Source organism: Ornithodoros turicata, chromosome 1 (genome assembly GCF_037126465.1).
Source record: "Ornithodoros turicata isolate Travis chromosome 1, ASM3712646v1, whole genome shotgun sequence".
In the NCBI taxonomy this organism is placed as follows: Eukaryota; Metazoa; Arthropoda; class Arachnida; order Ixodida; family Argasidae; genus Ornithodoros; species Ornithodoros turicata.
This window is the reverse complement of record NC_088201.1, coordinates 48,931,535-48,957,106: the sequence shown is the minus strand read 5'-3', so window position 1 is coordinate 48,957,106 and position 25,572 is coordinate 48,931,535. Positions and strand designations below refer to the sequence as shown.

The 25,572-nt window shown below is 44.6% G+C and overlaps 3 protein-coding genes across 4 annotated transcripts; 2 read left to right on the top strand and 1 right to left on the bottom strand.

The window, feature by feature from the left end:
* Positions 1-470: 470 nt before the first annotated feature.
* On the top strand, positions 471-12,057 carry LOC135378213 (uncharacterized). 2 transcript variants are annotated; one of them, XM_064611157.1, is made up of 4 exons: positions 471-773; positions 6,142-6,330; positions 8,101-8,325; positions 9,329-12,057. In XM_064611157.1, exons 1-4 carry the CDS (start codon positions 666-668, stop codon positions 9,518-9,520), a joined length of 714 nt encoding a protein of 237 aa, XP_064467227.1. In that variant the 5' UTR covers positions 471-665; the 3' UTR covers positions 9,521-12,057. The 2 variants fall into 2 exon arrangements, with proteins under 2 accessions (XP_064467227.1, XP_064467228.1); XM_064611158.1 differs by lacking the exon at positions 471-773 and adding an exon at positions 3,409-3,611.
* On the bottom strand, positions 11,581-20,496 carry LOC135378214 (chromobox protein homolog 1-like). The gene is made up of 5 exons (XM_064611159.1): positions 20,301-20,496; positions 20,015-20,206; positions 18,663-18,761; positions 13,592-13,651; positions 11,581-13,537 (listed from the first exon to the last, which is right to left on the bottom strand). The coding sequence occupies exons 1-5, from the start codon at positions 20,340-20,342 to the stop codon at positions 13,289-13,291; spliced, it is 642 nt and encodes a 213-aa protein (XP_064467229.1). The 5' UTR covers positions 20,343-20,496; the 3' UTR covers positions 11,581-13,288.
* A 232-nt stretch (positions 20,497-20,728) lies between these two features.
* Positions 20,729-22,082, top strand: LOC135378210 (acyl-coenzyme A diphosphatase FITM2-like). The gene has a single exon (XM_064611155.1). It carries the CDS (start codon positions 20,874-20,876, stop codon positions 21,879-21,881), a length of 1,008 nt encoding a protein of 335 aa, XP_064467225.1. The 5' UTR covers positions 20,729-20,873; the 3' UTR covers positions 21,882-22,082.
* The last annotated feature ends 3,490 nt before the right edge of the window (positions 22,083-25,572 follow it).

Sequence of the window (25,572 nt, the reverse complement as noted above, 5' to 3'; positions counted from 1 at the left end):
TTTTCTTTTCTTTTTCCCGTTTTTTCCACGGCCCAGGACGTTACAGGGGGAAAGCACTACGTCATTCGTGAAATATCTTACCTCATCGGACCTGCCAGTGAAAAACAAGAAAATAGTAAAAAAATTCGCATAAGTTGAAATTCTGAATCTAAGCGATTGAAACATAGAATCTGTATGCAGTCCTTACATTATTTCGTCAAAAGAGCCACCTTGAAAAGTTTGCACGGGTTATATCACCTGCTTCAACGATGTCTTCACTTGTTGACGTTATTTTGTCTGTCGGCTTGTGCTGCGAAAAAAAAACAAAAAAACTTCGATTTGTCATTAAAAAAAAAAAAAAGAGTCGGCTGGTATATTTGGTGATTCCACCACCCCAGAAAAGATAGGAGACGCAAGAGTCAGCATAAAAAGAGAGTTGCTATTTCAGGACGGCCGTTACCACGCAGAGGTTTTGAGGCCTTCCAGCCTCACATCAGCTTTAATGCAGCCACCGCGTTGCGTCACGAGGGAAACAGTTTGGAAAGCCGCTGCTGCTGTCAATGCCAATGAAAACTGAAACGCCTTAGAGAGGACTCGGTTGTTGAGCTCCGCATCGGGTTATGCAGTCGCAATTTGAACGCCTAACAAAGAGCATCTCTCGTCTCTCAGTACACAGACGGTGATAGATGTTTGCTATGAGGGTCAACAAGCGCGACAGTGGATGTGTCTTGACTTTCGTGCTTTTTACAGCGCTGCGCGGTGTTGCAAGAGGATATGTCACGTATGGTAACGGGGTAAGTCCTTCGTGCAGTTGCACTCTTGTATCATTGCTCGTCACAGGAACTGATGTCTCTGATGTCAGAGTAAACAAAACGGGAAAAAATGCAACAGCTGGTTTAGGGGCAAATGTACACAGAAAAAAAAAATAGTGCAGATGGTCTTGTTTGCAGTTTAACAACGTTTGTGATGTCAGTGTGGACGATCCCTACAAAGTTTAAGTGTTATGAGTAACTGAGGAGCCAATTTACCATGCATTTAACTATTACTGTTTTCTAATAGTCTGTATATGTAAAGCTGTGTTTTCCCGCAAGTATTGACATGATGCAGGAAAGACAGAAGTGGGCTACTGCTAACGTAGAGGTTATGATTTCAGTAAAGTGCCGTGCGCCAACGTTTTCCAGGAATAAATACGCGCAAGTGATTGTCTTTCCTTGATTGGATGCAGCGTGCGCACGGAAAAGGCCAAGGAAGCGTGGTCGCAGGCACAGTACTGTCTTGCATAATGTCGAAACTATAAGTAATCATAAAATCATGACGGCAGCCCGTAGCTTCCACGATTTTTTTCTTGGACCACATAAAACATGTTCACGCAATGTTCTCCTAGTGATCACCCGTGGTTCCATTTCTGTATGCTTGTGAAAGAATATGTCCTGCGGGTTATTTCAAAGGAACCTACCTAGCACGGACCAGAGTCGAGTCAGAGTGTTTTTTGTGAAAGCTTCGGACAATATCGCGCACCAACTTGGAAATAAACAAAGACCCATGATCACCGGCATCTCCCACACAGTATTCGCGGCCTCTGAAGCGAATACTTCGGCGTGGCGGAATTTGTGCACTTATTTCATAAGAAACACGCTATCAGCACATGCAGAGCGTCACATCGCCCCAGCTTCGCGGCTTTTTTTATATTCCGTAAGCGCCGCGAAGCGTTTGTGGCTATGAGCGGCGTACAGGCGTGGACAGACGGAGAGAGGACAGCAGGAAGGAGTGGGGTACAGCTGGGTGAGTGTGTGTGTCCTGGGCCATCTTCGGGTGGAACTGTGCCGACATTTGCCTGGGAAGCGCAGGGAGAACCTCAGGCAGCACAGCCGGTGGTACGATTCGAACCCACCACCACCTGGTCTTCAACACGACCGTGGCTACCACCAACGAGCAAATGACCTTACCCAACCGGCCATGCCGGTGGTGCTCACGGCCAGAGGCGGATCCAGGACTTTTCTGAGGGGGAGGGGTCAATTGAAGCTCTATGAAACGACAGAAATTGCGGGGGTCAGCACATCCTGACACCCCCAGATCCGCCTCTGTTCACGGCTGTCCTCTTCGTAAAACTATTGGCGTACATTGTAAACAGAGCAGGTGTGATGTTATCCGGCGAGTGCGTTAATATACGGAATGATCGAGCTCACCGATACGCCATGTCGACCTTCACGTGAGTTCTTTGCCTGACCTAAACTCACGCCTTATCAGATGATTGTGACCGTGAGTTTCGAGGCCCGAAATGCTGAGCTATGCCAAGTCATGCTCTAGTAGAGCTATCAGTACGTCGCTGTCGATCGCCCGTCACCTTCTGCATCTCCTACGCCCGCGCTACCTTCTCACCTGGGCTTGGACCACGGTGCTTGGACCCTCGGACAGCTGCCAATCACCTTCTGGCGCAGAATCGGCACCACTGTTCACTTGGGGACACGCAAGGTGGCCACAGCGAGTCCTACTCCCGACCTCATCCTACTACATGATGACCCTCTCCGGCACCGACCTCGTGGTACAGCTTGGGACAAAAGTTCACGGAACACGGCGCTGGTGCATTCCTTTATCGGAGCTGTCCCCTGCTAGCTACCAGGAAAAAATCGAATAAGAAGCGGGTTCAAACGAGGGACTATTCTATCTATCTCTCAGTATGTGTGTCCGGTCCTGTTTGCTGCTAGGATATCACATCAATTGAGAAATGAGACATCATGGTGTTCCATAAACTTTTGTCCCAAGCAGTACCTCTGCCCTGGAGCCCATACTGCTTGAGACATGCACTGAAACACGTACGTGTGGCTCATCTGGCACGCCATCATACTGCTCCAGAGACGGCGAGAGTGGGGGGAGGGGGCAGCCGGGGATGGTCCGGTGACCGGGCATCTTCAGGGCAGACATGTACAAGATACTCAAAAATGGATTTAAGATAAGATAATAAATAATAACGTTAGAATGTAATTAAGATAGAGTATAAATACATGAAAATTAATGTAATTAAGATAGAGTACAAATACCTCAAAACGTATTTGAAATACAATTAAGATACTATTTATCCTTGAACACAAAAAGTCACCGGTCACTGGTCAATGCGGCAAGTCGCCGCTACGTGACAAGAATCACCTAAACCCCGCGCACTACGCTAACCGCCCCGGTGTGATAGGACTCATCTAAACACAAGTCCCAAAAAGATGACAAAGAGATACCACATAACTGCACTAAGTATATGTGACGCAGAACAAAGCAAACTTCTAGCAGGTCCCTGCTCGGCGAGGTCAGAATTCGGCATCATCATGTCAGGGCACACGCACCCTGCTTCTCATCTTGGTGTCATCAACCGCAAGCACCACACCCCGCCCCCGTCACGAGAGCGAAGACGCGCAATGTACACGTACTGTTCAGTCCTCTCGGTATCATCCTGGACTGAGGTATTAGATTCCATCCTCGTCGAGCAGAGCTGATGTAAAGGGACAACGCCATCTACGGTATAGCGCCTGAGTATTCTCGATAGTGTGTGCTGGCTTCAGTGGGTAAGAACGCACACGCAGGCATCTAGGAGGGAGCGCACGCATTGGCATCCACTACACAACGCTCCCGGCACTTCCTTCATGGTGAGACATATTCAAGCTGCTTGAGTGTCACTTTCTGCTCAGCGGAAATAACGTCCAGCACGCATGGATGATGAAGAAATAAAGCAGTGATATAACCCAGTCATTTCATTCTACAAGGTTCTCACCGATACACGACAAAGGGTTCAAGGGTGACACGAACCCTTTTGTCGTGTATCGGTGAGAACGTTGTAGAATGAAATGACTGGGTTATGTTCACTGTTTATTTCACACTTAGGAGGCGGTTTCTTGTTCTTCGGGTGTACGGCTGCACCGGGTTCGGGAATACACCTCGCTTCTTCAGTGTTGTGCAGAAGGCAATAGCCAGATTAAGTAAATCGGAAGGTGTTCAGGATAACAGTTCCGAAAACAGTATAAGGCAATCGTCCTGTTTCTGTGAAGCGCGTTACATCACATTGCTAAGCTTGGATTTGATAACTTCCTTCATTGTATCGTTTTCGTAGAGTACTGCCGATACAAACGTTCTGTCAGCAACAAGGAAATAATTCAAGATTGAAATTGAGATGAAGTCGCCTGAGAACATTCAGTTGACATGAAGCAGTAATGAACCACTTCATTAACTTGGTAAGCGACCACTACAGTGGTGAGGAAAATGGACACACAAGATGCAGCTTGTCTTGTGTGCACATTGTACTCCCCTCTCATTGTCGCTTACCAACTTAATTCCAAGACGACGCCCAGAGGCGGGCGGTGATGGCATGAGGACTAGCAGGAGTCTTGTAGACGTAGCTAGACGTCTTGGAGTCGTGGCCATAACAGCTGGGTGCCGTTCTCGTGCTTCATTGTCATCCAGCCACAACTGCATCCCATCAACTTCCGTACAGCATGATGTTCGGCTATTTTTTCCGATGGGATAGCTCCTGAATATCCCTGTCAATTATCATTAATTTGACTAAATTAGACACGCTCTTTACACTGGTGGGGTAAAGAAGTGACCTTTACTAGACAAATTTCCGACTTAAGCTCGCAAAAATTTACATAATTAAACTTACGTTACACGACATTCACATGAGGAGGTGGCAAAAACCCAGTAAGAACAAATGCCATTGACCGCATGACTCTAGGTGGTGTAGTTTTTTTTATTATAATTCAATGACACGTTTTCTGGGACACCCTGTATGTACTGTAGGGGACACGGCTGTCTAAAATCAGCACTCCGTGGTTTATCTCATTTCAAATCTCCAGATGTTGCGAGACTATTTCTTTCGAGTAATAAACACGTGCAGCACATGGTCCACCTTCAAATACAATATTGGCACAACACTTTCTAGCGCAACAGAGGTAATATGGGACGCCTGATCTTTGGCTTTTAGCAGTGAAAGACTGCTCCTTTCTTTTTCCTTTCGTTTTTTGGCTGCAGCGGGTTGCACGAGAAATAACAAGCGGTTTTACGTAAAAGCGATGATCGTAGCTGACCTATAGCACGATCGAGAGAGCATTGATACGGACGCACTACAGAAACCCCTCAACTCCTTCAGAAAGCCCGGAAGAGAATGAGTGATGTTGACTAGAGTCACTGAATAGCTTCAGTGAGCGAAGCTATTCAGTGACTCTAATGTTGACGTTATAGCTACTCGGTACTCTGCTTCTACGTCACACTGTGCCCCCTACGTCACGGAACCAGCTCGGGCCGCGGCTCCAAGGTCTGGCCGCTTCGCACAGAACTAATTTTCAAGTAGTTCAGGTAGGTATAGTCAGTAACAACTTAAGTCCTACAATTGGGACCGCCCACTCATCCGTGGAAGGCTCCTGCGATTGGCTACCAGCCATTGCACGACGCCCCCGCCTTCGCGATGTAGTAACGTCTCTCTCTCTCCCCAGTCCCCACTTGGCCGCGCCGCACTACATTCGCGCGGGCGTAGTGATTCGTATGTCTGTGTGTGTGTGGGGGGGGGGGGGGGCAAGTGTATGACTTATGTTGTCACTGGCTATAAGTTGCCAGGAGATCTGGGCGGACCTCCGAGGTCACGCCGTGCAGTTGTTATGAATTAAATTGCGCAATGACGAAGCACTATTTAGGTAAAATATTTTGCATGATGGCTCCTGATCAGTAGTGCAGCCTCCCCCTGTCCCCCACTCCTTCCTGCTGTCCTCTCTCCGTCTGTCCACATCTGTACGCCGCTCACAGCCACAGTTGCTTCGCGGCGCTAACACGTAATCAAAAAAAAAGGAAAAAGTAGTGCAGCCAGAGAGGGGGCATTAAGACAGCTTTCTCCAAAATATTCTGTATGGTCGCTCTTGATACATTGCTCGATTAATTAAGCATGGTTGCGTCATTTCACTGCTCCTTTGAGCAGCTTTTCTCCACTAACAACATTGGCCGACATCCAATGCCGCTCCTTTTTTCTCTCTCTCTTCTTTTTTTTTTTTTTTTTTTTCAGGATACTCTTCTTCTCGCTCTAGTATTTCTGATATTGCAACAACCCTATAGCTTAGGCTAAAAATATCTCAGTTTCCTGTTTCCGAAATGCGTGATTTGACTTTATACTGAGTTGATATTTACATATTACAGGCGACGTGGGAACGCGAGTTACCGCGTTGCGCGGGCAGCAGTTCTGCCTGTAGCATCGTCCACCACCGGTACTGGCAGTCGCCGCATGAAATTCGCCTCTGCCGCTGTCCACACAGAGACGCTTGTCCAACAGGTTTCGGTGATGATCCAGCTACAACTGTCAACATAACCAGGCGAACTCAGCTAAAGGTGAAATATGTAGGCCCTGACTACAGTGCCAAACTATATTTCCCCAAAGGATGGGATGTGTAGAGAAGGTGTTGCATGAAGACCGACGCTGAGACAACACATTTGATTTATAGTGGCTGTTAGGCATCTACAATATTCAATGTTTTACCATTTTCGAACCTTTGTTTAAAGGAGCAGTGAAAGTCATCTAAATAAACATTTCGTTATCGGATTTGGCGGATGGGGCTCTTGCGCAAGAACGATTACCTTGGTTAACCTCTAGCGCGGCTGAGATGTTTCTATACGCTGATGCTACGTCACGCTAGGAGATCTGGCCGGACCTCCGAGGTCAAGCCGCAACGCCGTGCAGTTTTTGAGGCCGTTGTTATGACGGCTCCTGATCAGTGGTGTAGCCTGAGCCCCCTTCCGGAAACCGTTACCTTTGGTAGTGCATTTTGGAGAGGGAAAACGAGGGTGAAATCCCCTCCCCCATTCAAAGTTCCCTAGAGCCCCTCCCAAAATTTTTCTGGCTACGCAACTGCTAGTCTGCCTGATGAATGTGTGTCATTTCTCGTTTAAAGGATACACGGCAGCTCATAACAGCGACCCGACACTTCAGCTCTGCTATCTGAAAAATTACAATTAAAAAGATAATTCACGAATTTTATGTAATTAGCCATCTAGCAGTTACATACTCTCGTCACCAGAATGTTCGCCTGGCCCCAATAATCCGGCAGGGAAAACCTGCATCTGTGCTGGTTTCATAGTTTTTTAAGTCTGTAAAGGGAAAATAAAAAAAAACAACCTGTATTACAATAGGAAATACCACACAGACGTTTGACAGACGTACACGCCCCATAAGCTTAAAGTACCACAACAGGCTAAAAAAATTGTTTTATAAATAAAAACTCAAATGATCAGTGAATATCATGTGCTTGCACAAATTTTCGAAAGGTCCCGCACAACTTCACACTCCTAGAAGAGGTCACCTAAAGGTTCTGCCTCTGCAGTGACATCACGGTATCATAAAAAGAGGGGCAGAGATCATAAGCTGCAACCCACCTGCACGTTGCACTGGTTATTATAATTCTTGAGAGAACTGCATTAGCAGGTGGTAATATGGACTGGTGCGTAAAAGTCCATAAATAGGGCCTGAGTTTTGAGGGTTATACGTGTACACGATTACGTCCGATAACCCCCCCCCCCTCCATTTCAAATCAGCAAAAACAAGGTTTAACCATATATTTCCCCAAAAACTGCTGGACCAGGGGGACCCCAAGTGGTCACAACTAACACAAAACTTTGGAAACTGTGTTGTGAATGCATAAATGTGCTTATACAACCTGTCAAAACAGAGGCCCCGCTGCCTCTTAGATGCACTGACTAAATATTGATACTCTGTGTCTACTCGTGTGTCACGTGTATTATGCCGAGTAAGCCAAAGATGTACACCTGGTTCAATCCGGTTCAACCAGAATTGGGTTGAACTGGGTTCACCTCAACCCGATTACACCCGAATTATTGAAGCAAAGTATAACCCGATATTTACCCCCTGCTACTGCTGAAAAATATAACCCGCATAGGTCAGGCCCTATACAAGAGGGCAAACGGCGGAACACCTCATGTGGAATGTGCACATACTGTGCACACCTCTTGAATGCACACACACACACACGCAAAAATCCCCTTGCTATTGCAGACCAGCACATTATTCGGTATAATGCAGTGTCTATTACTGTGTTTAAAAATCATCATGAAATTATCCTGACCACTATACCACTCCAATTACAGATGTGTCCTTCGTGGAGTCCCGAATCTTGCTCAGACGGAGCTTTGGCCTTAGTCATGAGGACACAGAGGAAAATACAAGGGCCCAGCAATCGCCGGAAACAGCTCCATGTTGATGTCCGCTGCCGCTGCTCGCACACCAGCGGCACATACTACAGCAGGACACACGGCAATAATACGGCCAATATCACTCACTACGAGCAGCATCAACACTTTAAATGCATGCCAGTACGAAGGCTATTACCGTAAAAGCTTGCCAAATTCGAAGTCACCTGAGTCTGGGAAAAACACAAATGGACGGCACACAGAAACGAACAGCATAACTTGTCTTGTGCTGTTCATTTCCATGCCCTGCATACTTGTTTTCCCCAAACTCGGATATGTTGCCAATGTCAAGTACATACTGCTCGCTTGCATATTACTTTTATGTCGAAGCTAATACGTAATGTGATGGTTATCCTCACCAGATCTCTAAACAAAACGAGGATTAAGTGTTGTAGAACTCGAGATAAAACGAGAAATCTTTCCTGTAGTCTGTCCATTAGTGAGGGAAGTGACAGACAAGATACACTAAACCTTTGATTACAGTAGTAAGACTTTAGATGTAAGTAAGTTTTTTAGTAAGATGTAAGCCAAAGAGTCCATTTGACATCTGGCTCTCCTAAACAAGCTGGTAGTTCTTTCAGGTGGTTTGCTTTTCATACTTATACCCATATGTGTTCACAATATATATTCACAATATATCACAAACCGAATAATTTCTCATACCCCGTTCTCATATGAAATGCCACAACGTGCCCTCCTTTCTCCAAAAAGAACAGATTTTCAGTCGTGCGCAGTCATTAGCACTGGGGACTTGCACATTTTGTGCTGTAATTCTTCTCTCAAGTATCTGGCCGGTTTGAAACTAACAAGGATTGCATAGTCCATCAAGTAGCATGTGTGTGCTTAGTATCGCCATTGTTTTAGCTACATCTAATGTATACAGCAGATCAGATAATCCGAGGTTTTATAAAGAGCTTTATGGACATGTACACTATAAATATTGAGCCAACATTGCCGAAGTTTAGCAAAGCGAAGTATTGTAGCCGGTTCAGCTACCTACAGCAGTCTTAAGAAATTTGTCAACAAACATCATATAATGTCAGCGGTCACACTTCTATTCTCTCGTAAGGACAGAGTGCTGATTACCTCTGCCTCATCAAGAACCTCCCGTTTTCTGTTTTTGCAGCTTTCAGACTGCAGTGCAGGAGACTTCTGTGGTCATGTGGCACGGGACTACTACGCCACATACAAGAGATGCCACTGTCCTGCAGGCCACCTTTGCACAGTCCCGTACTTCAACAGAACAATAGTAGCTGCTGTACGGGAAGTTATGTACGAAGCGCCAGCCTACCGTGCACTTTGCTTACCCCGAACATGACATTTTTAAAACCTGAAACACGTGTTGGGGCAAAATCCACAAGTCTATTCTTTTTGTGCGAGTGTTGTGTGTAAAAGCATGTGCTATGCCAATAGTACAACTACCAAAAAACGAAGCAGCATCAACAATGTTCCAAACAGACACAGTTATCCAGGACTGCATGCAAGTTCATGGCATGTTGCAGGAACAAATAACGTAGTATTTTTTACATACTGTAGTTAATCCTTAAGGCCCCTGGTTTTCTGCTGCGGCAAATTCAAAATTCCGCGGCACTGACTTGTAAATTCCGCGATTTTCCGCGACAAGGAGTCAATGGCTGCTTGAAGCGGGAAACACTATTTCCTTAGATAATGTAGGTACAAAAAGTATTTTATAAACCTCAGCATTACATGATACCTTGTAATCTCCTCTGACAACGAATGCTGTTGTCAGCTACAACCATTTTATACCTACTGAAAAATATTTCAGCATCTGCAAAGTTTATAGGAATTGACACATACTTGATCGAAATAGACGCTAAATTCGGAGCAAACACCCTAATTCCGTTCCAAAACTCAATCATTGTATTTACTCGCATAATTTGCGCACTTTTTCTCCCTAAAAATCGGAAAATTTAGGGGTGCGCAAACTGCGCGGGAACGTTCGTTACGATATTCAAACGACGCAAAATTTCGAAATTTTAGTATGCGGGTCATATAAGCTCTAGGGAGGGCCGATACTGACGTTATCACTGCATTGCACGAGCGCAAAAGAAGCACCCAAATACCGCGTAACCGCCGACGGTCGGGAGGCAAAACGGCAGCCCACTACCGCTCATATACCGGTGAAATACGTCGAGACGCTGCTGGGAGACGCAAACAGTCCACACTTGGGAACCGAAAGCACGCCATGTCCGCAAACTTGTCATGTTGTGCTGTAAGGTTTGCGGAAAGAAACGCTGGGTCCAGCGTTTCTACAGTATTGTCCATCGCGTCAGCGGCCCATCACTCGAAAGTGCGCGTAAATCAAGCAAAATCACCGCAATATAACTTCGGTAGCACTGACGGCGTTGCGAAAGGTAATCGGCACGGTCGCTGAGACGCGCGCGCCAGATATCCGCGCACGAAAACGCGGGTGCGCATATTACGCGATTATTTGCTTTCTTGTAATTTTTAGTGCTAAACTAAAAAAATATGCGATGCGCACATTATCCGATGGCACAAAATACGCGAGAAAATGTCGAAGGGTCCGTGTACCTTGGAGCAGTTGGAAGCGTGCGCAGCACGCGCTCTTAACTGACGTTATTGCGCGGAGCGTGCAATACTTCTCCTGCGACGCTGCACGTCGTAGGAACTGTCCACATCGCGCCAAACGCGTCCTTCGACCGAATCGGATTTCCGCGGAACTCCGCGCAAAACGCCGCGAAATTCCGTGCCAAACGAAGGATTCCGCGATGGATTCCGGATTCCGTGAAATTTCGCGGAATCGCGGAAAACCCGGGGCCTTATTAATCCTACACAATCCAGCTTCTACGTGCGACATCACAGAGCCATTTACACACTTTACACTTGCGCCCCATGACTTTATCTGCACGCTTTCAGTTCAGCGTTTTACGTAGTTTGTTTCAAAATATGCACGTTGCTTGTCAGGCTATAAATAGAGTCTAGGCCCAAACCAAAGCTTCAAAAAAACTACTACACGAAACCTTACGACAATTAAAATTGCCGTGTTTACCTTCAAAACAATTGACCATTAGTAGATAAAATTCTACATACAATATAACCGAATGAAACTTCAGCCGCACAGACTGATCATGAAAGCAGCACTCAACATAGACAAAGACGAGACAGTACGATGCCATATACAGTCCATACGTACGATATCACGCACCGCAGGATACCAAAATGATCCAGGATCGTTCTGGAATCATGGTCTACCAATAACATCTACCTCATATAAGGACATCAATGTCAATCTCATACTTCAGGTGGCCAGCTCCATACTTTCTTTTGAAGCAACTTAATTTAAAGCTATCACAGCATACTAGACAGATCCCGGAGGAAAGCAGACAGAGGTTTCACTGAAATCTACTCCAGTCTTTATTTTGTACAGGGACTCCAAAATCATTGCAGTCAGGCTGCAGGTATGGAAGGCCATGTGGGGTAAAACACGTAACGATTGTGATCACTCCTACAATGTTGCAGCAAAATAAGTGCAGGGCAGCTTTCAATGAAAAATTGAGATTAGAAGCTAGTATGTAGTAAGATTATACAAAAAAAGGCTGGGAGATTTGCTTTAATACATAGAATGCCAGCTACCAGCACCAATGACCATGATTATTTGCCTCAACCCATGTTTTTCTCGTATTTCAAGTACTGTTTTTGTGTGGAAAATGGATTTTGTGGCAGAAATGCCTGGAAAAATGGGAACTTCAATTCACAAAAGAGGTTGGAGGTTTGATCTTAGATTAGGTGAAGTGTATAAATTGTTCGAGCAGTGGCTAGCTACAAGAGGAATTCAAAGTCATGTGGAGCTCTGAATAAATCTGTTCACGTAGAGCCGGGAGTGTATCTGAATACAGTTCTACGTAGAGTTATATTACTGCAGTATCTGCATGCTCTTATGTTTGTTCTGTGGAAAGGACTTCCAGCAACATACCAAAGCTACTAGCATGCCATAGCTTGAAATCAGTGCTCATGCGTCAAACGTGTTACATACAATATGAACAGGGTTCTTCGTTTTCGGGTTAAAAACAAGTTTTCACGATATTTGCACCCCGAACCAACTTTCTGAAATTTGGTAGTAACCAGATTTCTCCTCGCATTCCACGAGGTCTTTCAACTTCAGACACCGCCACGAAAGGGATGAACCATGTCATCAACCTTAATCTTTAAGCACCCAAGAAAACACCTGTGCATTTTGGAATGATGCTGTGGATTGCTTTCTGGCTTTAGCCCCTGTTGCGCAAAGTTTGCTGTGCATGCTTTGCGGCAGCTGTGACGCCAAACGAACATTCTCTGAGCTGTGCTAGATTCAGAGGCCCGAGAGGTGTCAAATGAACGATGATTTGCTCCGCATGCAAGCGATTTTGTATGTAAACAAGTCAGGGTGAAACACTCGTAAACATGTAACATCTTGTCTTTTGTACTCTGTCAAGGTCAGTGCATTGCAATCGGGATACAATTTTAAAAACTGTTACTGAAGTGCAATCATCTTGGCTGCTTGATTCACACAATTTTATTTTCACCTGGAAACTCCCGATAACATAAGGCACGTGACAGAAAATGCCAGATTCTTCCCCCGAATTTGCTTCAGAAAGATTCACCCGATTTTTACCCCCTGAATTTGAAAAGTGATAAAACCCGATAACGAAGAATCCTAAACATGAGTAGACATACTCATGAGTACATAAGTTCATGATTTTGGGGGACATGCAAAAGATAGTTCTAAAAAAAGCAAGAGAGACTTATCCAGTAATGCCCATGTCACATGCATTAGCCTCTTATACTTTGTACACAATTTACAGATCTATATATTCACGAGTGGTCACAAGTTGATGAGGGTCCAACTACTACAGAAGTAGTTACCGTAAAGTAAAAGTAATGAGCACCGCCACCAAAAAAAGAGATTGGTATACAAAATTAAACTATCTGTAAACATTATTTTCCCTCGAGACCTGTATACAAAAACAATAAGAACGCGATGACAATGTCAGGTATTTACATGCATGTTCCACTTGAAAGTGGACTGTGTATAGAGCATGTGTTTCTAGAAGTTCATCAAACCTCCTCAAGAATGTGATTTGAAGTCTGAACGTGGAGGTGTGGGGGCACTGATTCTTTCTTGTTCTCCTTCTTCCAATTCTTTTAAGGAGTCAACCAATACTTGCACCCACCCATCATAGTACCAAGCCAGAAAGGTAACAGCAGCGATGATCAAACTCAAAAATACCCAGAGAAACAGTTGGTGTTTGTTTGGAGTTGTCTTCTGCAGTTTAGCTTTTGCAGGAGTGCTTCTCACATTGTCAGCATTCTGAAACTGAAAATGCCACATGATACCACAGCTCATTCAAACACACATTTCAGAGCCCACCTCAGTCTCGCTCCTGACTGGTAGACGTCGCCTCGTAATGATTTCTGCAGCTTCTAATGTCTGCAAGGTTTGAACACATGATGAATATGAGCTGCGAGTGCTGTATTTATGCAAGCACAAAGATCTCCAAGTTGTTGCTGGCTTCTTTTGGAAACAGTTTTCTTGCACAGATTTTCATTCCGTATTACCACATGGTACCCTCAACCCACATACCAATTATCTTAAGGAAGATGTAGAAAACTCAGCAGTGCAATATAGATTGCTGTTACAGTCGACCCCCGTTTATCCGGACGGTGCCGTTCCCGGCGAAATCATCCGGATACCGGGGCATCCGGATAAATGAAACGACCGAATAGGAACGTCCTACAGAGCAAGGTTTAATTGAAACATAGAAATCTCGTCAATGACAGCTGTTACATAGTAGCGTAGGCACTCGATTCCTGCAAACTTTTGCTAATTCCATAGAGTTGAGCCACGCTGTTGCGCTGCTCGAAGAATGTCAGTGCGGTCGCAAAGTGTCGATGTCCGAGCCTTGTTTCTCACTGCGTGATCGGCACCGTTGCTGCACATCATCGGAGGCAACAGCAGCAATCACACCGTCATCAGTCATAGCTGCACACATGTCATCATCCAACATCAACGTAGTCAGAAACCGCAGCATCATCTACGGCAGTCGCAGTGAGCCTCTGCACCAGGGATCGCAGCTGATCTAGGGGAATGTCTTCATCGGCCAACGGGCCGTAAGCAGCAGGCCCTTGGGTCGGAATTTTCCCTTCTAGAACCGGACAGTTGCTCGAGATATTTCCAAATGACTCGACTGGTCAACGTGACCCAACGCACACAAATAGAAAAGGGGGTCATCGTGCATGGTTGTCTCCCTTACGGAGGAATGTAGCTCCCTGATGTGAGACGGGAATAACCCCAAAACAGCGAAAAGGGTGACGAAGCGGGGTCAGCGTCTCCTCTTACTCACGGTAGTCCGGATAACTGAAGCTGGATTACAAGAATTTTCGACTTTCGTTCCCTGGAATTCTTGTCCAAGTCCGGAAGCTGAAGTCTGGATAAACGAGAACAAAATACATGCAGGAAAATCCGTTCCCGTCCTTTTTGTCCGGATACCGCGGGATCCGGATAAATGAAGTCCGGATAAACAGGGGTCGACTGTACTACCCTTTGGTTAAAATTTTTTACTGTGTTCCATCAGCTAACACTAGTTCCTGTTTCGTATTACTTTTACACGTGCCATATATCCACTTGTGTACCTGACGTTCGATTATGTAAGAGTCAAATGGGTAGGTTGAAGCAAATGGTATTAAGTACCAATATTTATTCGCAATGGAAAAATACCACTTCTTTAAAGTTTACTGCAAGTTAAAGTTTACTGCACATGGCTGTTTCAGTCAGTTTGTCTGTTTATTGTGCAGTGCCTTTGCCATTGGGGGGTTTCGGGGGGTTCAACTGCCCTGAACAATTTCACTGAACAGAGCCTCACAGTTTTTTAGATAAACAAGAAAAACTAACTGTGTGTCCACATCCTGTTTCAATTATATAGAAGTGGGCATGAGTAGGTGCACCTTTGTGGACACAACAAGAGTGTGCTGAGAAGATAAATGCGACTGAGAACTGTTGTCAGGTTTGTTAAAGGAGCACAGAAAGTACAGGGTTCGTCAAGATAAACTTCGGGGTTTGTAACGAAGATAAAACAAATAAGAACAGCGTCAGGAAGCTAAAGTAGATGTTAGAGGACATATTATGCCCCGAAATTTTATGTAGACAATTCCGCTTGGTGTGCTTCTCTATGGATAAATAGTGAAAATTAAAAAATCGCTGCTGCCTAATCGGCTATACCTGTGTTTCAGCTCCTTGCCGTGAGATAGCGAAACGGTCGAGCGCGGCGTTGCAGACGACATCGAAACCAAGTGGAACTGAATGCAGACTCTTACTCTGCAACGCCGCGTTTGACTGTTTCGCCATCTGACAGGAAGAAGCTGAAACACAGGTATAGCCAATTAGGCAGCAGCAATTTTTTAATTTTCACTATTTATCCGTAGAGAAACACACCAAGCGGAATTACTGACATAAAATTTCGGGGCATAATACGCCCTCAAACATGTACTTTAGCTTCCCGACGCTGTTCTTATTTGTTTTATCTTCATTACAAACCCCTAAGTTTATCTTGGCGAACCCTGTATTCAGTCACTGCCCCTTAAAAAAAACTTTATTTTATGATGATGACTGGAGAGTTTCATCGACAGGGAAAGGATAACACACTATGCAAAATGATTCATTCAAAAGATGCCTGAATTAATTGACATCCAATTAAATGATACTATACTTTCAAAATTGACTGGAACGGATGAGACTGTCACTTTAATAAAAATGTGCAAATAGGCATTGCAGACTAACATTATAGGCATCGCTCCCACTTTGGTTTGCACCCCTGCCTCCACCAATTTCTATAAGACTCCACAACTGTGTCCAAGTTTTTGTTTTACGCTGGCATCCAGGGACACTGTTGAATTCTTCAGAAATTTCGTATTAAAATTTTAGTGTGTGTGTTCAGGAGTACTGCACTTCTGTTACTGGATGTTGTTATGAAAACCAGAAGCAGATACTAAAAATACTGTAATGCTAGAAACAAAAGGCACAATGCTTTGGAAATCACTATCGAAAAGACCTAGGACACAAAAGGAGAAACTAAACACTGCTTCGCAAACGGAAACCGGTTTCCAAAGTAGCTTCGAAACGAAAACAAAAAGTCAGAAACTGAAACATCATTTTCTGTAACAAACTCTGGCAATTACGTTACTAAGCTATGCATTCAAAAAGCTACCTGTTGAAGTGCAGGACAACCACACAAGAAGTGACCAAGTGCATTGCATGCAAATAGCCAATGTGCTAACACTTAAAAGGGTCCTAAAGTGCAAAATCCCGTCACCACGATAGTAACGCAAAAGGAAGAGGGTTCATCCGTAACGCCATTTGTAATTAAAATGTGAAGAAAGGTACCAATTCGGAGGTTCCTCTTTCCTTACTCTGAATCGGCGAAAAACGTCAAGGGTACATCACCTCCAGCGCACCCAATTGTCGGAGGAAATATATTGTGGGAACGTCCCCTTTCCGCATTTCTTAGTCCAATCAACGCCGTACGATGGGAGCTCCAACTATGAGTTGCGATGCATAGAGATACACCTTGCCACGATGCATATTCTGTAGCAGCGGCAGCCAGAGCTACTACCCACTGCGAGCAGAGCAGTACAGGTCAGAGCTAGAGCAGCGTTGGGACTGTTACAATAAAGCTGCTGTGTGACTGTGAAGTTGTTCAGCACAAAAATACGGTTTCAAGTGGAACAGTTCTTGTTACAAATCCATACTATATCTTCATTATCACACGAAACATTTCATCATTCTGACGTAGTCATTCGTCATTTTGACATGGAACTCCTCGTTCCACACACCTCACACTCTGCGCGCATCGCAAATAGTGCGGAATTCTACTTCATCCTGCATTGCAGTACGAGTGTATTCAAACTAATGGTAACTGAGTACTGAACTGAAATATGGCAGTCGTTGAAAGACAGACAGTGGCGCGAACTGAACTGTAACAGCATGCCGTGGGGAGTTGTACGCTCTAAGGGGTGTCTCTTTATATACGTACGTTTCTCACTGCCGTGGAAGCGTCAATTTGTCATCAGCAGTTAAGGCAGTATAAAAGTTTGGAAATGTTTCCAAAACTTTTGATGAAATAGCACTGTAAATATTGATTTATATGTACAAAACCTGCACATCAAAATGCCAAGTTTCTGCGATCCTGCATTACGAGGCTATTGCACTTCGAAGGTCACGTGCCGGGCGAGCTCTTCCAGCACTCTCAACTAGAGCACTGCACGGGCCTGAATTGACCGGCCGGGCCTGAGGCCACAGAGGCTTACCTGATCCGAGCCTGACCTGACTGAGGCCCGAGAACTCTCACACTGAATCCGAGCCCGGCCCGAGCTTGCAGTAAAAAGACTTTGAGGCCAGGCCGGGCTCAGTTTTTCAGGCAAGGCCTGCCCTTCGCAGTGCTCTACTCTCAACTCTTCACCAGGAAGTGCATACTTTTCCGTTTCCATGACAATGCAGGCGGTTGGAAAGAGAGCTGGCCAGAGAACAGCCTTCGGTATGGTGATCTTCGGGTACTTCGGGCAAACGCACACGGATAAAATGTCACTTCCTGTTTTGTTTGCCGACACCTCTGAGTGCTGTTCGGTGCCACCATCAACTCGACTACTCGAAAAAATCAGTTTTAAAAACCCAATAGCTCAAAAACTGCTGAAATAAGGAACGTGGGACTTTGCACGTCGAATCCATGGACTACAACATAAAAAACGGAGCCATACATTTAAGGGCGAAACGCATTGGACATTTTCTCAGCGTCAAATCGTCGCGTGTACGCCATGGCCTTGCACACGCGACGAAGAAACGCCAGAGAGGCGACCACCCGAAATGCATGGGACGCGTACGGAGCGAGTGACACGCGCCACTGTTGCTATATTCATCGACCACAAATATCTGTTGGAACGTGCTGATGCTCTTCTTTCCTGTGGTTCCTGCGTTCCTTCATTCCTGATAACATTAAAATGTTCCCATAAATTTAGTGTGATGGATAATGTCACAAAAATTTATGCGAGCTGCTCGAACGCAACCTTGTCTGCTGCACGACGGCCACGGTTCTGTTTACTCTGAAAACGCGCGCGAATATCTGCAGTCGACAGATTCCAGCGTACGCCCTCCGTGTGCGTTGAAAAACTGGTTTTTACGAGGTCACACGCACGCCGACCGCGCAGCATCCTGAAAACGTCGGAAAAACACTCCATGCGTTTAGGCCTTTAGTGGTTCGCATATGGTTTCTCAACCCTTTCATCAAAGGCGCTGGACAGTTTCCCAGTGTAGTGTCCGCACAGGGTTCAATGTGACATGAGTTGCGTGATATACAGGAAGAAAAGATGGTATCGTAGACTTCATGCGGCTCATTTCAAAAAAGCAGGCTCGCAATGTGTTGCACGTAACAATAAAACTCACGATCCTTTACCTTACTTGCTGATTCCTCAAGTACACTGCGATACTGCCTTGGAGACGGAGGATCTGTCATTAACTCTGTGGCACTGTTGTTGTTACCACCTTTTCCTTCCTGCAACCCATTACACAGTCAGAATAGTACTGGGATGAAGTACAGTAGGTTCTGCAACACTTACAGCATGCTTGAACTGTGTTACAGGAATGATCCAGAAATATACTTAAAACGTTTTGATCCTATGGTTATGCCAGACTCGTACAGTAGTTGAGTAGAGTATTTAAGTTACCTATCTTAAATACTTTTGCGAGTAACTTGGTATCTTGCAAATAGTTTCAAAGGTAAGCATTTAGTAATCTAACTTAAATACTTTTTTTTCAAACACTTCTACTCATTTTCCAAGTTACTTTGAAGATACATCTCCATCCGTGACACAGGTCAAGCGAAAGATTCTCTTTCGTCTCGGCGATTCGGCGTTTAAAGGGACGGGTCGCAATTTCCAGTTCATTTCCAAACTATAGCGTCACTTAATTCCTCGCGGACCACTCACCACGGTATCGAAAATCTCACGCGAAATACTGATGTAGTTTCGCTGTTAGACGGAATACATGACAAGAGCAGACGACGGATATTGAGGGTATGCCGGAATTTCCTCTCTCGAAAAACGAGAAAATGTCATTCTGTAACCGGTCAATGATGGCGCGCCTTTGAGAAAAGGAATGCTGCGGCTGTGCAGGCGTCTCATTTGGTTACAGGGCGTCTGGATGGTGCCTTTCCTCCTCTGCGCGCCGCCCTCTCACTCCTTTGCTTACGGAGTGACGTCACGCCACTGGAGCTGCGGAGGCAGCGCTGACCTTTAAAATTCGTTTAGTTAATATCTAAGCACTTTTGGAACAAAAAAATTAGCCAGGTGGACTGTCGGCCGATGCCGAATACAGTGGTATCGGTTTCATAGATGGGTTTCCGGATGCGATCGTCCCTTTAAAAAACAAACCGAGGCAGTCTACCTGATAGTAATTTTGAAAAGCAGTTGTTGCTGCGAGATAATAAAGCTTTTGGGTGTTGCCATTTTCAACTTCACCCTTTTCGTATTTGTTTGATAGTGAAATTCAACTGTGACGTCAAAGTATCTTGAAAGTAACGAGTTACTTTTAAGAGTATTTAATATTCTATCTTAAATACAGGGTGGGTGCAGATAAAGTAGCCCCACACGCACGTACGACGTTGTGTGGCTACTTTATCTGCACTCACCCTGTACATTTCAAGATTGGGTATGTAGTACACTACTCGGCACTTTTTCCCCCTAGTACTTAGTAAGTCAACATACATACTTATTGTGAGTATCTTCTACAAGCCTGGGTTATACGTACCTTAGTCCTCAGCGCAGTCCGCTGTTGACTGGCTTCGAACTCAGCGAGGAGCAATTCGCAGCCCGCCAAGTTCTCCTCCGGCTCCCAAGTATCTCCCTCAGGTCCATACCCTTTCCACCGAACCAAATATTCCTTCTGCAATATGCGACTCTTTCCGCGGCGTTGTTGTCTAGCATCCAGAATAGCATCCACCTGTTTGGAAAGAACGAAACCATTGCGCGCGTTGCGAACGGCCTTCCGCCACTTATCAAAAGCAGCGCAACAGATTTGCCCGTCACTAGCTCACCTCGAAAACTTCCTCTTCAACCGAAGCTGTAGAGTCACCCATCTGTACAGTTGCACTCAAGCAGCCTATGGCCTATATACCCCAAGGATGACAACCGTTACGCTGGTTGCGAAGCAAACAACAGCTAACGACATTCAAAAATACGAACGTGGAATGCGTCGGATACGTTGCTAACGTCACGCCTACACAGGGTTGCTGCACTGAAATCGAAACTCGAAACATTGGCCTTGTGATTCGCGTAAACAGCGGTCATTTTGCAAATGGCTATTCTTAATAGATTTTACCAACATATCCAACTCCCGTCTTTTTTAACACCACAAACAACGATATCTAGTAAAGAAAGGAATTAAAATGGACGTGGATGGCATGGAGGATGAGATGCGAAGATGCGATGACGGGATTCGCGATAGCGCCGTTCTTTTGTCTAGATGGCGTTGGACGTTTCCTCCTTCCTCGCCTTCCGCGCTTTCCCTTGGCTTTCATCTGGTTTTCCTCGCACGAGGAAACGTATGCGATTAGCTTCCTCAGTAGCATGCTTCTTCTGACTTTTATTTCTTGCACATCATACTCAAAATGGCGGGCATTCATAGACGAGGAAGGGCGTCGAGCGCAATGAAATGGGACTCGACTCAAACAAAACAGTCAATGGTGGGAAAGAAGCCGCTCGCTGAACCTGAGTCCGTGCCTCACGCGCTCGCTATGGTCGGACTCTACGTGTGTCGCAGTGTCGTGCTCATCGAACCCGAAGTGAAGGTGCCAGTGTACCTGGGTATTCTCCTCTTCGGTTCCGTAGTGTGTGATTTCCTTCCACTCCCGAGGACTTATTTCTCCCGTAAAGAGAACATTTTCAACGCTTATTTCGTCAAGCTTGGATGGGGCTGGACACTGGTTGTCGTCGGTTTGTTCGTTTACTTGTCCGCTCGTGTTTACTGCTGTGGTGATCGGAACCTCGTGAAACGGCATATGTTTCGTTTGGCAATAGGAACAGCTGTTTGGTTTATTTCTATAAATTCTTTTCTATTACTTGAGTTCTATACTGGACGCTGCACTTCAGATAAGTATGGTTCAAGGTCGGCATGCATTAAGTCCGGTTATAGATGGCTCGGTTTCGACATTTCTGGACACTCTTTCCTTCTAATTTATTGCAACCTCCTCATCATGGAAGAAGCTAAAAGTTTACGTGGTTGGGAAAAAATCGGGGAAATGATTCGCAATGAGAAGTTCGACGAGGACAGTCCGCTCAAAGAAATACCAGAGGAGAAACTCGTTGTTCTTCGTGAAGAGTATTCTAAACTGACTCCATATATTCGGTATCTCTTTGTCGGGATGACATTCTTGTCGATCCTTTGGGACGTCATGCTTGTATGCACTGTGATTTATTTCCATACAATGGTCCAGAAAGTATCTGGAGGCATCATTGCTGTGTTACTGTGGTTTGTTACATACAGGCTGTTGTACACATTACCATGGTCTCCTGGATTGCCAGGAAAAGGGTTGGTGAAGTATAATGATGTGGGAGCGAGAAAGTGGGGCACGCAGCGTTCTAATCATTCGCAGGCATGGAGAGTGAACAGGAGTTGAATGTTTGGAGCTATGTGCTGAAAAAACATGTAACTCTTCGTTGTTTGTGCATGAAGAGGATATCTGGGTGCATTTGGTTTGTCATGTTTGTAAAAGGTTGTAGGCTGAAATGAGTAGCATCTGTAGTTCAGTATGTGTTTTTTGCAGTCATTTATGGTCATTTTATGTATTTAGTGGGACAACATGATCTTGTGCACTCTTCCTGAGACGTATTAATTTTTGATGAAACTATGAATGTGTGTCGTATAAAAAAACCTGTCCTGGACATTGATGCAAGCATCGGAACTTCACAGTAAATTTATTTGAACCAGTATATTAATTTCTTTTTCATTCTCTGCAGCTTTTTTTGATCACCCGGTCTTGACCGATTCATCTTGGCAGCAAATAAATGTAAATTATGTACATTTTACAACATGTTTCTGTCTTCTATTTCAGCAGATCCAAAAGGACAATACCTCCTTTTCCTTTCTATTATTCATTTCTAGCCTCATTGTTATAATGTGTTCAGCAGGTATAACCATGAGTAGCAAGTCTTGTCCTGGGGCAAGTGGCATACGAAGGGGGGTGACTTTTAGCTCTGTGAGTGTTGTGTTGCCTAAGAATGACAGGACATTAAACATGCCATTTTCAGGGCCATTTTCACACACTAACAGCACATGTGCCCAGGAAGCCTGTTGCACCGCAAGACTGGATCCAAATTTCGACTTGACTGTCATGTTGCAACAGGACTCCCGAACTGTAATACAGTATTACTAGTATTTTGCGCCATCGCATAATTTGCACACCCCCTAGTTTAGCACTAAAAATGACAAGAAAACAAAAAAATCGCGTAATTTGCGCACTCACGTTTTTGTGTGATTTTCGAGTGATGGTCCACTGACGCGATGGACGATGCTGTCACTCTAACTACAAAACACGGAAAGAAATGCTGGCCAAACACGCTTACAGCACATGACAAAGTTGGCAAACATCGCGTGCTTTCGGATGTCAAGTGAAACTAGCAGCGTCTCAGTGTATTTCACCGGTATATGAGCGGTAGTGGGCTGGCATGTTGCATCCCGACCGTCTGCGCTTGCGCAATGCAGTGATAACGTCAATACCGGCTGTACCGAGAGCCTATACGACCGGCATAGTAAAATTTTGAAATTTTGCGTCGTTTGAACATCGTAACGAACATTCCTGCGCAATTTGCGCACCCCAACTTTTCTGACTTTTTTGGGAGAAAAAAGTGCACAAATTATGCGAGTAAATACGGTAGTGTACTCAACAACATGCAGCCGATAAAGCACAACACAATTTTGTCCCAAAGAACCAGTATGATCCGGAGCCCTGATCCACGTCGGGAAACGTAAAGGAGTCCAGATACAGCCGAACCTCGATATAACGAATCTCACGAGAAACACGATTTGTTTTATTGTATCAAGCCCGATGAAATATGGCAGCCAACCCACCTTTTCAGAAAAAGCTGGCACCACCACTCAGCTAACTGGCAAAGTAGTAACTGGTTGTCAATCATGGCGTCAACTAAAACCATGTGCTGTCTCTGTTGGTCATAAAGGGTTGTATTGTTGACGGATTCAATGAATCACAGAATTACAGGGTTAATTGGACATAACCTGAAGTTCATGGAGTGCCTGAGATGCAACATTGTACCTGGGGGGTACTCGTGTGTCATCACAGGCTGGAACAAGGTTATTACCGGTGTTCTGTGCACGAGCAGCAAGTAAACATTGGACTTCTTCTGCTGTGGGTTCAGTCGTTTGCACGGAAACCGAAAAAAGCCAAACTTAGCCACCTTGCTGTACTTGGCTTTGCAACTGCTGAATGAACATACTACTACCATCTTTATCAAAAGGTCTTCTGCTCCATAAGTTCATGAAATGTTGCCTCTCACCACAAAAATATGTAACCCGATACCATGTAGATACGAATGGCAGACGACGAATCACAACCAAACTGTTTCGCCGAAGTCCCGATAGAATACACCACTGTCTTGCGCATGCTCCGTTAACATTTAATGAAATAGATAATGAAGAGAATACAGATTATTTCGCTGTACCAAGAATTTTGTTGCGTTTCGTTATATCAAGGTTGTACTGTACTTCAAATGCTGCGAAGACATTTACAGGCTATGGCCCTACATAGACACTACGAACTTCGGCTTTCAATACATGTGGTACATGTGAACGGGATGTCCCCCCCCACACACACACAAAAAAAAAAAAAAAGCCACAAAGGCAGCAGATATAGGTGCCACACACCCCTACGAGATGAAAATCCTGGGAATATACCTGCGTGTGCTAACAATTCTCAATATTTAGCAATCAATATTGGGCAAGCCTCAATATTTAGTATGCAAGTCCAAAATTAGAACTGTCATGTCACCAGCACGAACCTCGTGACGCACCATTAGACATCACATTGCGATTACCCCCACCTGTAAAGTTGAAACTCTGCACAGAAGCTGTTAGGTGTTCTTTCAGGTAGAAGAAATCCATTGTCTTGCTTTGTGCTGCAACATATCAAAAACTGTGCTAACAATAAAAAAAGAAACAAGCTCACAGTAAAAACCATGGGGGTCAAGAATATTTATCACTGGCCATGTACATACTACTAGTACTTTTACCAAATTTCAATGGTGACAAATATAATTTTCCAAATTAATATCTGAAGTGTGCCAAGTTAAAGTAACATTGTCGTTTTCTTTTTTTTTTAATGGCAGAAGCTGCCATTACAAATTTACTTCAATCCACTACAGAATACTCTTTCTTGCGCTTGGTAACAGCTGGAATGAAGCTTGAAAAATCATGAAAGATGGAAGTCACTGAAAAGGTTAGCCAACTGTTTCATCCATTTCCAACCAACCAACCGCCAGCCAACAGCCAACATCAATTTCACCACCCAGCCAACATCAATTTCTCTTGAAAATTGTTTGGTAAAACACAATTTTTTAGCACACGATCAGACCTCTAAAGTCATTCATCACAAGTAACCAAATTATTGTTCACTACTTCTGCAAGTCATTTGTAATGTGCTCGGATTTACTTTTGGAATTACTTTGTACGTGGTTAGGGATTCAACTTTGGGGTTTTAAATATTGAATCATTCTCATGATGTCTGCAATTTTTACTCGTCTGCTATAAGTAAAAAAAATTGCCTTTTTTTTTTACCGTGGCATTCACCAAATTTCTGCGATGCTTTTGCAGCTTCATTTAAAGGACGTTCTAGCGAAATGACTAGGTGGTAATTATTCCATTTGCCTTTTCAATAAATATTTTCATATTTGTACTGCATTTCTCAGTGCTGAATATGTCGCAAAACATGGCTGGTCGCTTTATGTAATGGCAATAATTTAGTCTTGGTTGTGCAAATGTCTGAAGTGGAAAGAATTCACAGATTCTAGACCAAAACACGTGGCATCGTGTTACGGTGAACAGTGACGCGGGTGGTCCAGAGCAACCTGGAGGACGCAAACACAGTCAGTGTGGAAGTGCTAGGTTTCTGGACTCCGGCTCTTCCTCCTACACACCCGACCAGGACAGTGGGAAGCAATAAATTTGGGGGATTTCTAAGATGTCCAAGACATCGTGGCTAACCCCACCAATGTTTGTGGTTCTGTGTTTTTTGTTTTGTCTGGTTTGTAAAATGTATACCATGTAGGGGAATGTATCGTGATGTAGGAATAGGAGCG

Excerpts from the sequence above, each read along its gene's own strand:
- LOC135378210 (XM_064611155.1), top strand. The coding sequence starts at position 20,874 with ATGGCGGGCATTCATAGACGAGGAAGGGCGTCGAGCGCAATGAAATGG.
- LOC135378214 (XM_064611159.1), bottom strand. The coding sequence starts at position 20,342 with ATGGGTGACTCTACAGCTTCGGTTGAAGAGGAAGTTTTCGAG. Across the intron at positions 20,207-20,300 it reads TTGAAGAGGAAGTTTTCGAG|GTGGATGCTATTCTGGATGC; the intron begins GTGAGCTAGTGA and ends CTTTCCAAACAG. Across the intron at positions 18,762-20,014 it reads GGACTGCGCTGAGGACTAAG|GAAGGAAAAGGTGGTAACAA; the intron begins GTACGTATAACC and ends AATGGGTTGCAG.
- LOC135378213 (XM_064611157.1), top strand. The coding sequence starts at position 666 with ATGTTTGCTATGAGGGTCAACAAGCGCGACAGTGGATGTGTCTTGACT. Across the intron at positions 774-6,141 it reads ATGTCACGTATGGTAACGGG|GCGACGTGGGAACGCGAGTT; the intron begins GTAAGTCCTTCG and ends TACATATTACAG. Across the intron at positions 8,326-9,328 it reads AACACTTTAAATGCATGCCA|CTTTCAGACTGCAGTGCAGG; the intron begins GTACGAAGGCTA and ends CTGTTTTTGCAG.